This window comes from Watersipora subatra, chromosome 3 (assembly GCF_963576615.1).
Source record: "Watersipora subatra chromosome 3, tzWatSuba1.1, whole genome shotgun sequence".
Classification (NCBI taxonomy): Eukaryota; Metazoa; Bryozoa; class Gymnolaemata; order Cheilostomatida; family Watersiporidae; genus Watersipora; species Watersipora subatra.
Genome location: NC_088710.1, coordinates 45,013,541 through 45,026,654, shown reverse-complemented (window position 1 = coordinate 45,026,654; position 13,114 = coordinate 45,013,541). Strand labels below are relative to the sequence as shown.

The 13,114-nt window shown below is 33.8% G+C and overlaps 1 protein-coding gene across 2 annotated transcripts in view; it reads right to left on the bottom strand.

Moving 5' to 3' along the window:
- Positions 1–1,161: 1,161 nt before the first annotated feature.
- LOC137389657 (speract receptor-like) overlaps positions 1,162–13,114 on the bottom strand; it is a 46,144-nt gene continuing 34,191 nt past the window's right edge. For both annotated transcript variants that reach the window (XM_068075722.1, XM_068075723.1), the window contains exons 18-28: positions 12,773–12,941; positions 11,510–11,671; positions 10,357–10,537; positions 9,616–9,756; positions 9,246–9,369; positions 8,948–9,029; positions 8,667–8,828; positions 7,094–7,284; positions 6,188–6,276; positions 4,623–4,808; positions 1,162–2,645 (exon numbers count right to left, since the gene is read on the bottom strand). In XM_068075722.1, coding sequence (XP_067931823.1) covers positions 2,144–2,645; positions 4,623–4,808; positions 6,188–6,276; positions 7,094–7,284; positions 8,667–8,828; positions 8,948–9,029; positions 9,246–9,369; positions 9,616–9,756; positions 10,357–10,537; positions 11,510–11,671; positions 12,773–12,941 — 1,989 coding nt within the window. In that variant the 3' untranslated portion in view covers positions 1,162–2,143. The remainder of the gene's footprint in view (positions 2,646–4,622; positions 4,809–6,187; positions 6,277–7,093; positions 7,285–8,666; positions 8,829–8,947; positions 9,030–9,245; positions 9,370–9,615; positions 9,757–10,356; positions 10,538–11,509; positions 11,672–12,772; positions 12,942–13,114) is intronic.

Here is a 13,114-nt window from a genome sequence, read left to right as displayed (position 1 = left end):
AATATTATTTATTGTAGCTTAAAAAAAGACGATTATGGTTGTTTAAATACAGTACATTACGTAATACAATGAGTTCGCAATATTTTATATGTAAAAAAAGTAAATGAAGTAAAAATATAGAATATATGATATAAATAGCATATAAACAACCTTCCAAAGTTTTAGCTTTGAAGAAAGATTTTGTTCAAGGAATAACAAATTTTTTTCTAAAACATCTTTATACTGTCCATTTATTTTTGGAAATTTGAGACTAAAAGGTTATTTTCTTTGACTTTTCATACAAAAGGAGACACTGAAAGGCTTCTTCCGAAACATTACCTTGACTTGATTATGTAAGAATTGAAAATATCAAGTCTGTGACCTAGAAATGCTTTGCAGGTACATGTAATTCACATTAACATCACGTGGCAGACATTTTATAATAAAATGAATAAAAGAATAAAATAAAACTAAATATAAATCAATACAGATATTCAGTCATCATTTTGTTGTAGTTTACACATCTAGAACCTTATAGCGTAAGGTAGTAAAAAATAGTGTTCAAATTATGATTTTTTCTAATTTAATGTGCAAAGTCGCAATTGTAGTTTATATAGTCCGAATATTCAGTTTATTGGCATAAACTTTATTAGCTGCGTTCATCTTGACAGATGGAAACAAAGAGAAGAGCTTTATATAAAAAAGCTATGGGCATCAATAAGCAGCAAGCTTTCATAGAGCAAATGAGAAAGCACTATTAAAACCATGAAACTACTATTATTGCAATCATTTATCACGATATAATAAAAATAATACAATAATGAAAAATATAATATAATGTAGTATAATATAATATCTATATATAAATCTCAGTGTTTGTCTGTATTCTGTTTGTCCGTGTGTTCCGTTATAGCAATACAAATTTAAGAATAAAAAATCCGCTTTTTGTTCGGTTAGAACTTCGAACTTCCAGCTCTGCAGAAAGGCATTTATTTAATGCGCTACACTGACTAACTGGATATATGATGGAATAAATTGTTCACATACTTATTACACCTGTAAATGTTTCATGGCTTCACGCTTAACACTTCAGCAAGAAAAATATGCACTCATACATCAAGAAAAATGCTTAAACTCACTTTGTCAACAAGGCTTGCAATCAGTTATCAGTATAGAGCTGTATTAGGCACTGCAGCCGGTACAATATTAACTACGCAGAAATAAACACAGTAAACAGAAATAAACACGTTACATAATAAAAATAAACAAACACTTTCATTTAAAAGTTAGAATGGTAAACATTGTATATCGGTGTGTTGATTAAGTGAATTTTCTGTGCAAAAACTTTTTTTTATTACCCATGCAACACCGGACATTCAACTAGTAATACAATACAGTATGATAAGATATAATATAGCGTAATGTAATATAGTTTTATATAAAATCATAGGATATGATATAACATGATATTTTTAGGAGCATGTAATACAATAAAGCACAGTTGTGTATTGTACATTTGGTTGTAATACAATATAATGTTGTATCACTTAATAAAGTAAAACATCATGCAGTAACGCACGATGCAGTACATTAGAATATCATGCACAACTATAGAATACAGCACACTACACTATGGTATAATATAACATTAAATTGTGTTATATGATGCATTGGCACCAATTTAATTTGTGTTGTGCTGCTTTGCTAAAGGCAGCTGTGATATCAGCTGTTGGCAGCAAAGATTAACTAATGCAATATGAATTGCTTATAAAAAGCAATGATCAATGTTTAGTTGTTTAGCACTCTAACTGATTTATTGCAGCAAACATTCAACTGCTGCTAAACAAATGCATTAAACAACAGATTTGCAAAGCACAATTCTTGTAGAGACTGGCAGACTATGCAAAGATTGCTATAAAACTGAGGATTACTATCAAGCAGCAAATGGACATGTCTAACAGAAATATTGTAAAAAAAACAGCATAATAAAATTAGGATTGCATCTTCTACCGGTATTATCCATTTGACAGTTTCACAAATCGAGATTTGCAAAAAAATTCCTGAGAGCCTTTTACACTCACTAAAAATGGTATTTTTAATATAATATATACAAAGACATATTTACATACCTAATAAAAATAAATTATTTTCAGATTTTTTTACTTCACTTTACAGCAGAAAAACTAACTTTGCCAAGCAATGCGGATGTATCTGATGTGTCGGGTTCATCCACTGGTCTCTGCTGGGCCGGTGGCAAAATTCGCATGTAGTTTTTTAATTTGTTTGTGTTTTTGTTCGCTCTATGATTATTCAATGTCAAAAGGTTGATAATTTCATTGTCTAGTTCCAAAGAAGGAAGGCAGTTGTTAAGCGTCTTCGTTGATCCGCTGATGTTCATCTCCTCATCGAGACTAACAGTGCTGCCGGTAATGCTGCTGTGATTGCTGCACGACATCTTGCACAGAGACTCAAGGTCATTTAGTTCCATGACGTTATTGTTTTTATTGGGGCTAGAAGCTGGTCGGTTGATAGTTTTATCTGACGCTAAGTTGCTTCCATGGCTCGTCAAATGCAAAGGTGAGCTCACTGTTGATATCTTTGTCGGGCTAGACCAAAAACCATCTGCTGGTGGGGTAAGCGTATTGTTGGCTGTCCTTGTAGCCGTACTAAAATAATAAAGCCAAGAATCACAGGCAATGTACATAAAAGCTCATAAAAGAATACCGACATAATCAATAATATAAATTCTCTATATAAATATAAAATGAATGTTGGTTAGTATTCACTACAGAATTGGTAGTCGTTCAATAAACTACTTTTGGTTTTCTATTGTTAATAAAATTTTAGTCATTTAAAAGTGTTTATCAAGAATTTTAATGTAATTGTGTTTCTCAGCCATTGTAACTATCAAACAGAGCAATCAGTGACAGAGATAGTAAATTCTTGCTCATGGGATAGTTAAGCACTGTATTGAAAGATCTCTTCTCAAATCTCATTTCAGCTAATAAATAAACAAAATGCATAAATCTGTACATCATTTTAAAGCTTTAAGTGTGCTCTTTTCATCAAATTGAATAAAAATAGTTTGTTTGCCGACGACAAAAAGTTACGAGCTAGACTGAGCTCTAATCCCGAAACTCAGAGTAAACATGTCAATCATTGTGTATCTCGGAAAAATATTTTTGCGCTACAAAAAAACATCTGAGGAATTGTGCAACAATGCAGAAATGTCCCAAAGTAAAGAGTTGGCTATAAGTTTTGGCTCAAACTACAGCAAACCCGTTTACAAATTTTTTGCAACACGAGATATGTGTCAGGTTTTTGTTAAAATATATTAAGTTTCAATTATATATTTGAACTGCTCACAAATTATGGATAAAATCTATATCTAGAGTTGCTTAGTTGTGGTGATTTTCAGCGTAGCAACCTTTAATGAAACATGTCATATTGCTTAGGGGCTGCCAGAATTTTGCACACCATACTCATCTTCCCAGCCCTAAGCTAATACTTTTCTTCCTTCTATCTCCCCTCAACCATGCCAACAGACAGTTTCCTGAACCCTTAGGCAGGAAAGGGTTTAGGAACAGATTATTACAGAAGTTGTATTACTTTATGCTTCTCAATGTCTAGAGTCTCTTCAATGCCTCCTCTGAACCTCTTCTACCTTCCTTGCTATACTTACAGTTACGCCCAAGTCTCCTTTCAATAAGGATTGAAAACCCAACAAATCTTTTACGATTTGTTCACAGAATGCTCAAAATTACAATATTTTCCCATTACAATTATTACAATGGGTCATAAAATGATTTACAACCACTTCCTCTTCTATTGTAGCCAGTAGTGAGAAAAAGAGCAAACAATTTTTGCAACAAGCAGTAGTGTTTTGTCACCGTTAGTCATGATTGGACAAGCATTTGTCTGAATGCTTAATAAACTTACCCATATTTCTTTGTAGATTTTATAACAGAGTGTCGGTATTTTTCCATAATTTGCAATTTTTTTGGATGTCTGAAGTGATCTGATCGCCCGGATGTTTCAATGTTGAAATCGATAAAACTTGACCACGAGTAAAAGGCTCAGATCAATTAAAATTCAATTATGACGTCTATACGTAATTGCAAAGAGGCTGACGGAATAGAAACACATAATACTTCAACTTAAACGCAGTAGCTGATATCAACTATCGCAACTCATTTGACTTCATTTCGCAAGTATTTTTTTTCTCAGTGTTTAAATCGCGATAAAGTTTTTTCGATTTTAATTTAGAAACATTCTGGCAGTCAGATCACCTCAAACATCAAAAACAATCGCAAATGATAGAAAAAATATTGATACCTTCTGATAAAATCTACTAAAATTTTGTATAAGTTAATCTTTAAAGCCTTCATGCATTTGTAGTAGGAGTCTTCAATGAACAGGAAGCGAGCTTCCCTAACACTGTGGCAATTGTAATTCTTTCTATCGTTAATAATTACCTTCACCCCTCTTCACACTTTAGCGGCAGCGCATTAAATTAAGTTTAAATCTCATCAACTTACCATGTGAACAAAGTAAAAAAGCTTAAAAATTATATACTTCGTCAAATGGCTGAGTCTAGAAATGCTTCCATGAGGCTAACATTCCAAGAGCAAAAACAAACTAACGTTTTAGGAGAGAGTGACTCGGGTATGTCCGATAGGAACGGTTCCTTTACGGCTGTAACTCTCATGAACATCGGGTCTGCTCGCAGCAAAGGAAAGTCCCTCTTTAGTGATGAGTCAACTTGCTTGATCTGATGGTCTTTGCGGTGAGAGTGATGCAGTGAAAACCGGCTGTTGTTTGCATTGAGGCTGAAATGAATCAAATATGGAAATATTAAAGTGTTTTCTCATACAGACTACGATCACCTTATATTTTTACAATTGATATCAACATTGAAGAGAACCTAAAGAATTGACCAGAAAGATGCGGACTCTCATTCCATTATAATAAATGATATATTAGTATATGTTAGCCCACTACTTTTACATGGAACTCTTAGCAACTGGCAGCGCAGAGCTCATTGCCTTAATTACTCATGATGCTGTCAAACTAACTTTTGTCCAGATGTTTTTTGCTTTTGCTTGAAAACTTTCCAAGTTTGGAACTAAGCAAAATCTCAGGAAAGCAGACAGACATCAGAACTGTGACCTTTCACAGGCTGACTGCTTCAAGTTTGCGTAATTATACTGGTATCAATGCTTTCACATTCATCAGGAGCTCGATTACAAACCGCTTACTGCTCAATTAGTCATGATAAACCTCTGAATTGTTGTTTGCCACCCAAAGCCAAAAAACCTCAATTAAAAGTTTTTTTGTTCAAACTACATCTATTTTTTCACTAAGATTGCCTTATCTTATATTCTTTATTTGCAAAATAATCTATATTTAAAGTTTCCATGTAAACTTGTCCATACCAAATATAGTTGTGCAGTTCTTAACTTCAAATATTCAATCACACAAAACCCCAGCTATAGTTCGCTACAGCGCAGTCAAAATTATCCCCGTTGATCAAATAACTATGCATGGTTTATCCATGAATGAGTAAACAGAAATGGTAAGTATTATAAGATTTGCTTTCCCCTGCATCTTTTACCTTTGTCCACAATATCACAAAAAATGCTTTATTTCAACTTTTTAAATATAACTAAATTTAACAAAAACAGATAATTGTTTTCCATTTTATGTTGCTTGTGTGCAATCTTTTGATATAGATGAAAAATAAAACCAAGTTTTCTGACACTTCGTAACCACAAATCAACCACATGAGGGCCAGTCCATCACAAACCCACAAATTAAACCATATTCCATCTCACTTGAGTTAATTTACACACAAATAACATTGCTGACAGTTCGGTAGTCAGCCTTTCAAAGATCAAGAGCTCATCATTCTCTACTTGTAACTGAGGTCTATTATGATGCAGAGTTCAACATTACTGAGTATAGGTAATCCCAGTGGAAATATTATTAATGATATTCAATATAACCGACCTACCAAGTTGATAAGCTCGCTCACTATGGTTTTTGTCCAAATCATAAATATTTTACAGCCTTTGTTCCAAAAGTACTGCTATCAGCTCCCTTGACTGATAGATCACATTCGAGTTGATGCAATGGCCAACTCTTCTTTTGCATCAAGCGTTGGAATGAACATAAACTCAAAAGAAAACAATTCCAAGTCATGACTTACCTATGTTGACTTGCTGCTATTTCCAATCTCTTTTTTCTCACTTTTTTATCTTCACCCAAAAGCCAATAGGTGAGTTGTGTTCCCTTTCCCTGAGTAAGACAGCAATTTTATAGAAAAATTCTAACTAGTAGGAAATGAGTAGTGTTCCCTTTCTTTGAGCAAAACAACAATTATATAAAAAAACTTCAACTAGCAGGCTGTGAATTGTGTTCTCTTTCTTTGAGTAAAACAGCAATTATATAGAAACGCTCTAACTAACAGGAGGTGAGTTGTGTTCTCTTTCTTTGAGTAAAACAGCAATTATATAGAAACGCTCTAATTAACAGGAGGTGAGTTGTATTCCCTTTTTCTAAGCAAAGTAGGAACCATATAAATAAATGCTAATAGGAGTTGAGTTTTTCTCTGAGGAAAATATCAACCATAGAGATCATATTTATCTAGCAACAGATAAGTTGTGGTTGTTGTGTTCTCCTTCTTAGAGTGAAATACTGAAATGCGAATAGGGAAAGTGATTTTATTTTACTGAAGTGAAATAGTGAAATGCAACCATATAAACTTTAACTAGCATACTGGGCAGCCCAAGATTTGTTTAAATCCGTCTTGTAAAAACATTTTTAAGATTGTAGAAGTAATATTGTTTGAATTTAAATACAATTTTTCTGCATGTGTGCTTAGCTAATAATCAAGTAATGGATAAACCTCATTAGGAGTTGTTGATAAAGAATCACTGACAAAATGGGAAGCAGTAAAGATTTTTTGTCACTGGTTCCAGTGTCATATTTCATCTTTGTTGTAGCTAAACTGTGTCTTAAAACCTTTACCAAGTAGTGCTATGACTTTACAATCGAACATAACTCTATAGTTACAATGTTAAACTTGATGTCTATGTATAACAACTGTACATACCTTCATTTCAATGTAGCCGCGTTCTGATGTCACGTAACCACCGAGTACGTCTAGAACCGCTTTTGTGGATTTAGAAATGTGAATCTTCAAAGGAGAGCCATTTGACTCCATTCTGCTGGCTGTATTGATCGTGTCTCCAAACAGACAGTATCTGGGCATTTTAGACCCGACCACACCAGCGACGCACGGCCCTGAAAATAGTCATTATTTTTATAGCAAACTATTTCTTGAAGATATTATGATAGCGAATAGAAATTAATAAATATATTGTCAGACATCATGTCTAAATGGTCATACTTGAAGGTTTCGTATTCACTTCTTTACTGCAGTGCAATATGCTTGGCTTTTTATCTCGATTTTCACCTCAAGCTGTTATAATCTTATTTGAAATGTTGGTGAAGAGCCAGATACCCAACTGCCAGCTTCCCTCCCTTAAAAATGAACTTACACAAAATTTTAGTAAATTTTATCAGAAAGTATCAGTATTTTTTTATCATTTGTGATTGATTCTAGATTAAATCGACCAAACTTGATCCCGACTATAACGATCAAATGCAAATGCGATTGGGGTGTCTATAGTTGCAAAGAGACTGACAGAGTAGTGACATGTAACACTGTAGCTTGAACGCAATAGCTGATATCAACTATAGCAATGATATCAACTATAGCAATGATATCAACTATAGCAATGATAGCAACAATAGCAATGATAGCAACAATAGCAATGATAACAACTATAGCAATGATATCAACTATAGCAATGATAGCAACTATAGCAATGATAGCAACTATAGCAATGATATCAACTATAGCGATGATATCAACTATAGCAATGATAGCAACTATAGCAATGATAGCAACTATAGCAATGATAGCAACTATAGCAATGATATCAACTATAGCAATGATATCAACTATAGCAATGATAGCAACTATAGCAATGATATCAACTATAGCAATGATATCAACTATAGCAATGATAGCAACTATAGCAATGATATCAACTATAGCAATGATAGCAACTATAGCAATGATATCAACTATAGCAATGATATCAACTATAGCAATGATAACAACTATAGCAATGATAACAACTATAGCAATGATATCAACTATAGCAATGATAACAACTATAGCAATGATAACAACTATAGCAATGATATCAACTATAGCAATGATAACAACTATAGCAATGATAACAACTATAGCAATGATAACAACTATAGCAATGATAACAACTATAGCAATGATAACAACTATAGCAATGATAACAACTATAGCAATGATAACAACTAGTGATGTCATTTTTCCTGTATTTCTGAGCATTCAGACATTTCATGTCTTCTGAGCATTTTAATCACAATCAAGTTATGTCGGTTTTAACCTTGAAACATTCTGGCAGTCAGATCACCTCAAACATGATGATAAAACAAATGATAAAAAATACCGATACTTTCTAATAAAATCTACTAAAATTTTTAAAACTTTAACCTCTCCTCTCTTTCTGCTAATTGTAAGTTACCAATATTCATTAAATAATAAGAGCTCTGTGTCAATAAGCCACGCTTCTTACCTGTGTGAATTCCGATGCGTAACTGGAGTGTTTCTTTCGGTTTATGTGGAATTCTAAAAGATCGCAGGGCTTCTAACAGGTGAAGTGACATTGAGGCTATTTCTCCTGCGTGATTGTCACCATTTCTTTTTGGGAGACCAGAGGCCACCACATAAGCATCACCTGAAAAAAGGGTAGTAACAACTAGCAACAAAATGTAGAGATTACCAAACAGCTATAAAAATCTCTGAAACTCACAGAAGTTTAGAAGTTTTGGGGCTGTCAGCTCATTTTTTACTCACCGATGGTCTCTACTTTATAGACGTCGTACTCTTCTATGATGCTGTCACACAGCGAATAGAGCTTATTCAAAAGCTTGACTATCTGCAGCAGACGTTACAAAAATGCTATAAGTTTAAATGTATTACCTACATAGATGCAGTTTACTATTTGGGTGGTCTAATAGACAAAGTCAAAAGAGCTTCAGCGCATACAGGAGGAGCCAACTAACGACTGCCTTGCCACACAAATAAAATATTACGTAAAAGGTGATAACAGTGACCTTTGGCCTTTATAGCGAGTCAAATCAAATGTTTTTACCTGTATGGGTGAGCTGTCGCTGGCGATAGAGGTGAAACCAACGATGTCACTAAAGTAAACAGTGACATTCTCATAGCCCTCTGCTTCGACCTTGAGTCCTCTCTTCAGTTGATCAGCCACCTGCCTGCGCAATACAAGACACATTTGTACCTGCTAGACTCAAGTATTAAAATAAATGAGAACTTGGAAGTTCTGTCCACTAGATTTAATATAAAGAACATCAGCTCTGCCATCAAGTAGATGTTTTATTTTCTCAGTTATAGTTCAAAGTGTCTTAACCAGTGCGCTACAGTCAAAGATACAACCAAAAAGCATGGAGTGTAACAGGAACAGGAGTAGTGAGAAAAAACTGATTTTTTATTTGGCTTACTTTGGAAGCATTTTGTGAAGCAGCTCATCTGTCTTAGCTTTCTCCTCTGTCAACTGCTGTGTTCTGTCACTTACTATTTTTTCAAGGTTTGTTGCGTACTTCTCCATTTTGCAAATGACATTATCCAAAAGTTGCCTTTTCCTAAAATCATTCATTTAGTTTTAGCATTATTGGGAAAACCCATTTTATTGCATAATCAATTTACCGCTTGGTCGGAAATAATACTGCTTTGTTGAAACAATTGGTTGTTAGTGACATGAAGTTATAATTTCCTGAAAACGGTTAATAGTTACCAAAGGAAATGAGGATGGAAGGATTGAAAACTTAACATAAAAGCATGACCTACTGGTTTAAGTCGTTGAACTTGTCTTATCACCCATTGAAGATACTTGGCCTACTGTTTGGAGTATTCATAAACTGAATCTCGGTGAGTTCTCAAACTGGATAGTATCCAGTAGCGTAGCTGTATGAAATTAGTTTTGCTAGAATTCTACTGTTGACCAATTTTTAATATTTTTGAGATCACAAATTTAGAAACTTGGCAGTTTTCATGCAAAAGAACGCAATTAAATAAATTATCAAAAACAAAATAACATGAAATTTTGAATAACAAAGTTTTTTTTAACCAACAAAAATTATTTATGTGGTTGCTATAAATTGTTAGTGGCCATGTTGATTTAAGTATGCATCAATTAGCCACTAGGTCACTAGGTCAAGGTCACTAGCAAGAAAAATCCTTACTTTCCCTTCTGAAGGGGCTTTAATCTTGTTTGAATAGCTTTGAATGATGGCCTCTCAGCAGGTATTTCAGCCCAGCAGTCCTTTAGTAAGTCAGTCACATATGTGTCATATCGCTCCGCAAGGTCGCCTATTCGGGGTCGGAAAGGAAGGTCTCCCCCTCTTTTAACCTTGGTTATGATTCCTGCAAGACAAATACTAGTTGGTGCAAAACATAATAAGTTCCTAATGGGTACAAGTTATAAATATGATGAGGCAAAATCGTGCCTAGCTTGTGTAAAACTAAGTTGGTTTGAAGGTAGGCTTAGAGGTAAGATAACTCCAAGCCTGCTCAAAATATGATCATAAACTATGTAAAGTAGGCATTAGAGGTAAAACTAATAATGTTTCTTGGTTATCAAGATCCTTTAATATGATTGGCTGATTACGTTCACTTCAGCTTGGACCAAGCTACTAACAAATCAGTTTACCATTTCAGAAGTTGTTCACTCGTGCATACTACTAACCAACATATATTTTAGAATTATAATATTTGATAAGCCCGCAATAAGATCACAATATGGCAATACACGTAGTTATATATAATAGTGTGATACAATACACTAAAATGTGTAATAGCAATGGATTAGTCTCTAGCAGACATCCAGCGCCACTAAATAAAGTTATAAAGATTTGAGTTCTATAATAGCAAGCATCGCAAAAAACATTAAAAACTGCCATATGTTGGACTTGTTAAGACATACAGAATAATTTTACAGTGTAAGTTTCATCAAAGACTAGGGACGATGTGGTAGTTCATATAACGTTATTAGGTAAATTTTATGAGATTCTCAAGGTGTCTGAACACTGATGTAATGACTATTGGTAGATGAAGGGCTTATAACGTTTCTTTTTGTTCTAAATTATTATTGAACTTTGAACAGAAAAATAGAAAACATTTTTTAAATTTATTATTTAAGAGGGCAGCGGTCATCTTCCGGGGGCAGTTGCCCAATAGAGACAATTGTCCAAGGGAAAGTTTTACTGGCCGTTGTTAGGACACCTACTTCAGCAATACACTTTTAACCTCAGATTGTGGAGCACTACTTTATAAAAGTAACTAAGAGAAAGCAACTCCTGTTTATCACTTCACACCAATGCAAATATATGTACATACTTTCATTGTCTAGTTCGTTGTGAAACGTTCCAAAAGGCCCGAGTCGTCCACAGATTTCAAACATAATGATAGCGAACGAGTACACGTCAGCCTTCTGCATGGCCGGCACGTTATCATACTGTTTAGACTCTCTCATAACCTCAGGAGCTTCCCAGAGTTTATCTACAATAATTTGTTAAATTCTTATAACATAAAATTATCATAATAATATAATAAAAGATAGCTAGTCTGATTTCTATAAAGCTAGACAATTTTCTAGGCAAAATATGTTAAACAATACTTTTTGCATGAAAGCATAAAAATTCAACCTCAGGCTGTTGTATGTAAAACTGGCAGCATACATAAGTTTCAAACAGATCGACGTTAAGTTAGTGGAATGTATTATAGCAAACGATTGTGATATTTATTGTATTAATGTATTAATAGCAGGTTATTTTCAGCACTTTAACATAAATCATTAATATAGCATTGCCATTATCAATTATTGGTGATAAAGTTATATACCTACTAGCTGTGCTACCCCGCATTGCCAGGGTAATAAAAAGTCTTTGGACAGAAAATTGATTTGTATTTAACATATAACAACATTTCCCATTTTAACTTTCAAACTACATATCATGAGAGAAGTGTTTGGTGTAGTTGAAATAAATTAGGAGAAAAATAAAAACAACTAAAAGTTTTAAAACTTTGTCAAACAACTGTAACTTTCAGGCTGTTAGCCAGGCATATTGCCAATGGAAAATTCCAGTAAGCTGCTTAACAAGCTAGGCTGCTAATGGCGGTAGCCATGACTTTGTGTCTGCGTTGTTGTCCACCTACAGCTATTCTAATAATAGCTATAGCCGGAATGACAGACAGATATACAACATACAGATATACTTTGAGAAATATATATATAGATAAGTAATTTATAATAGTATGATTATTTTATTATATAAACTGTAGTAATGCTAGTGAACTAATATTTTCTTGAGAGTGTCTATGAAATATTAAATACACTAGTTGAGTGGCCCTAAAAAATGTATCCAATCAGAATTACTCTGAAAGTGTATCTGAACTCAATGTCTTCTATGTTATCGTCATAGTTATAGAAAAACTATCACTTCAATTGTAATTTCTCTGTTTATCACATATAATTATTTTACTAGTGATATCATAATTAATAATAGGAATTCTTAATAATTATTAATGATGAATTATTGATAATAAATAATACTGAATTATTGATTGATTATTGGTACAAAAGAGAGAAGAAAGCCTTACATGCCAAGGCCATGTAATTATCCTCGACAGCGGGCTTGACTTCTCCCTCTCTAAAATGTCGCAAACCGTAGCCAGTAAGTTTGACCGTCCATCGTCCGTCTATGACACAATTCGTAGACCGAAGGAAGCCGTGATAATGTATGTCAGATTCGTGAAGAAAAACCATGCCCTAAAATACAGAGATGATTGAGCAGCCGATGACGACAGCAGATGAGCCGACGATTGATTGATGATGCAGCAAACTTCAAAGTCTCCTACTGTATCTCCGAGTAGTCAACACACAATACGATTTGTAGTTTGAATTTTTGTCTTAACAATTTAATCAATTGTTTGGCTGCGTCA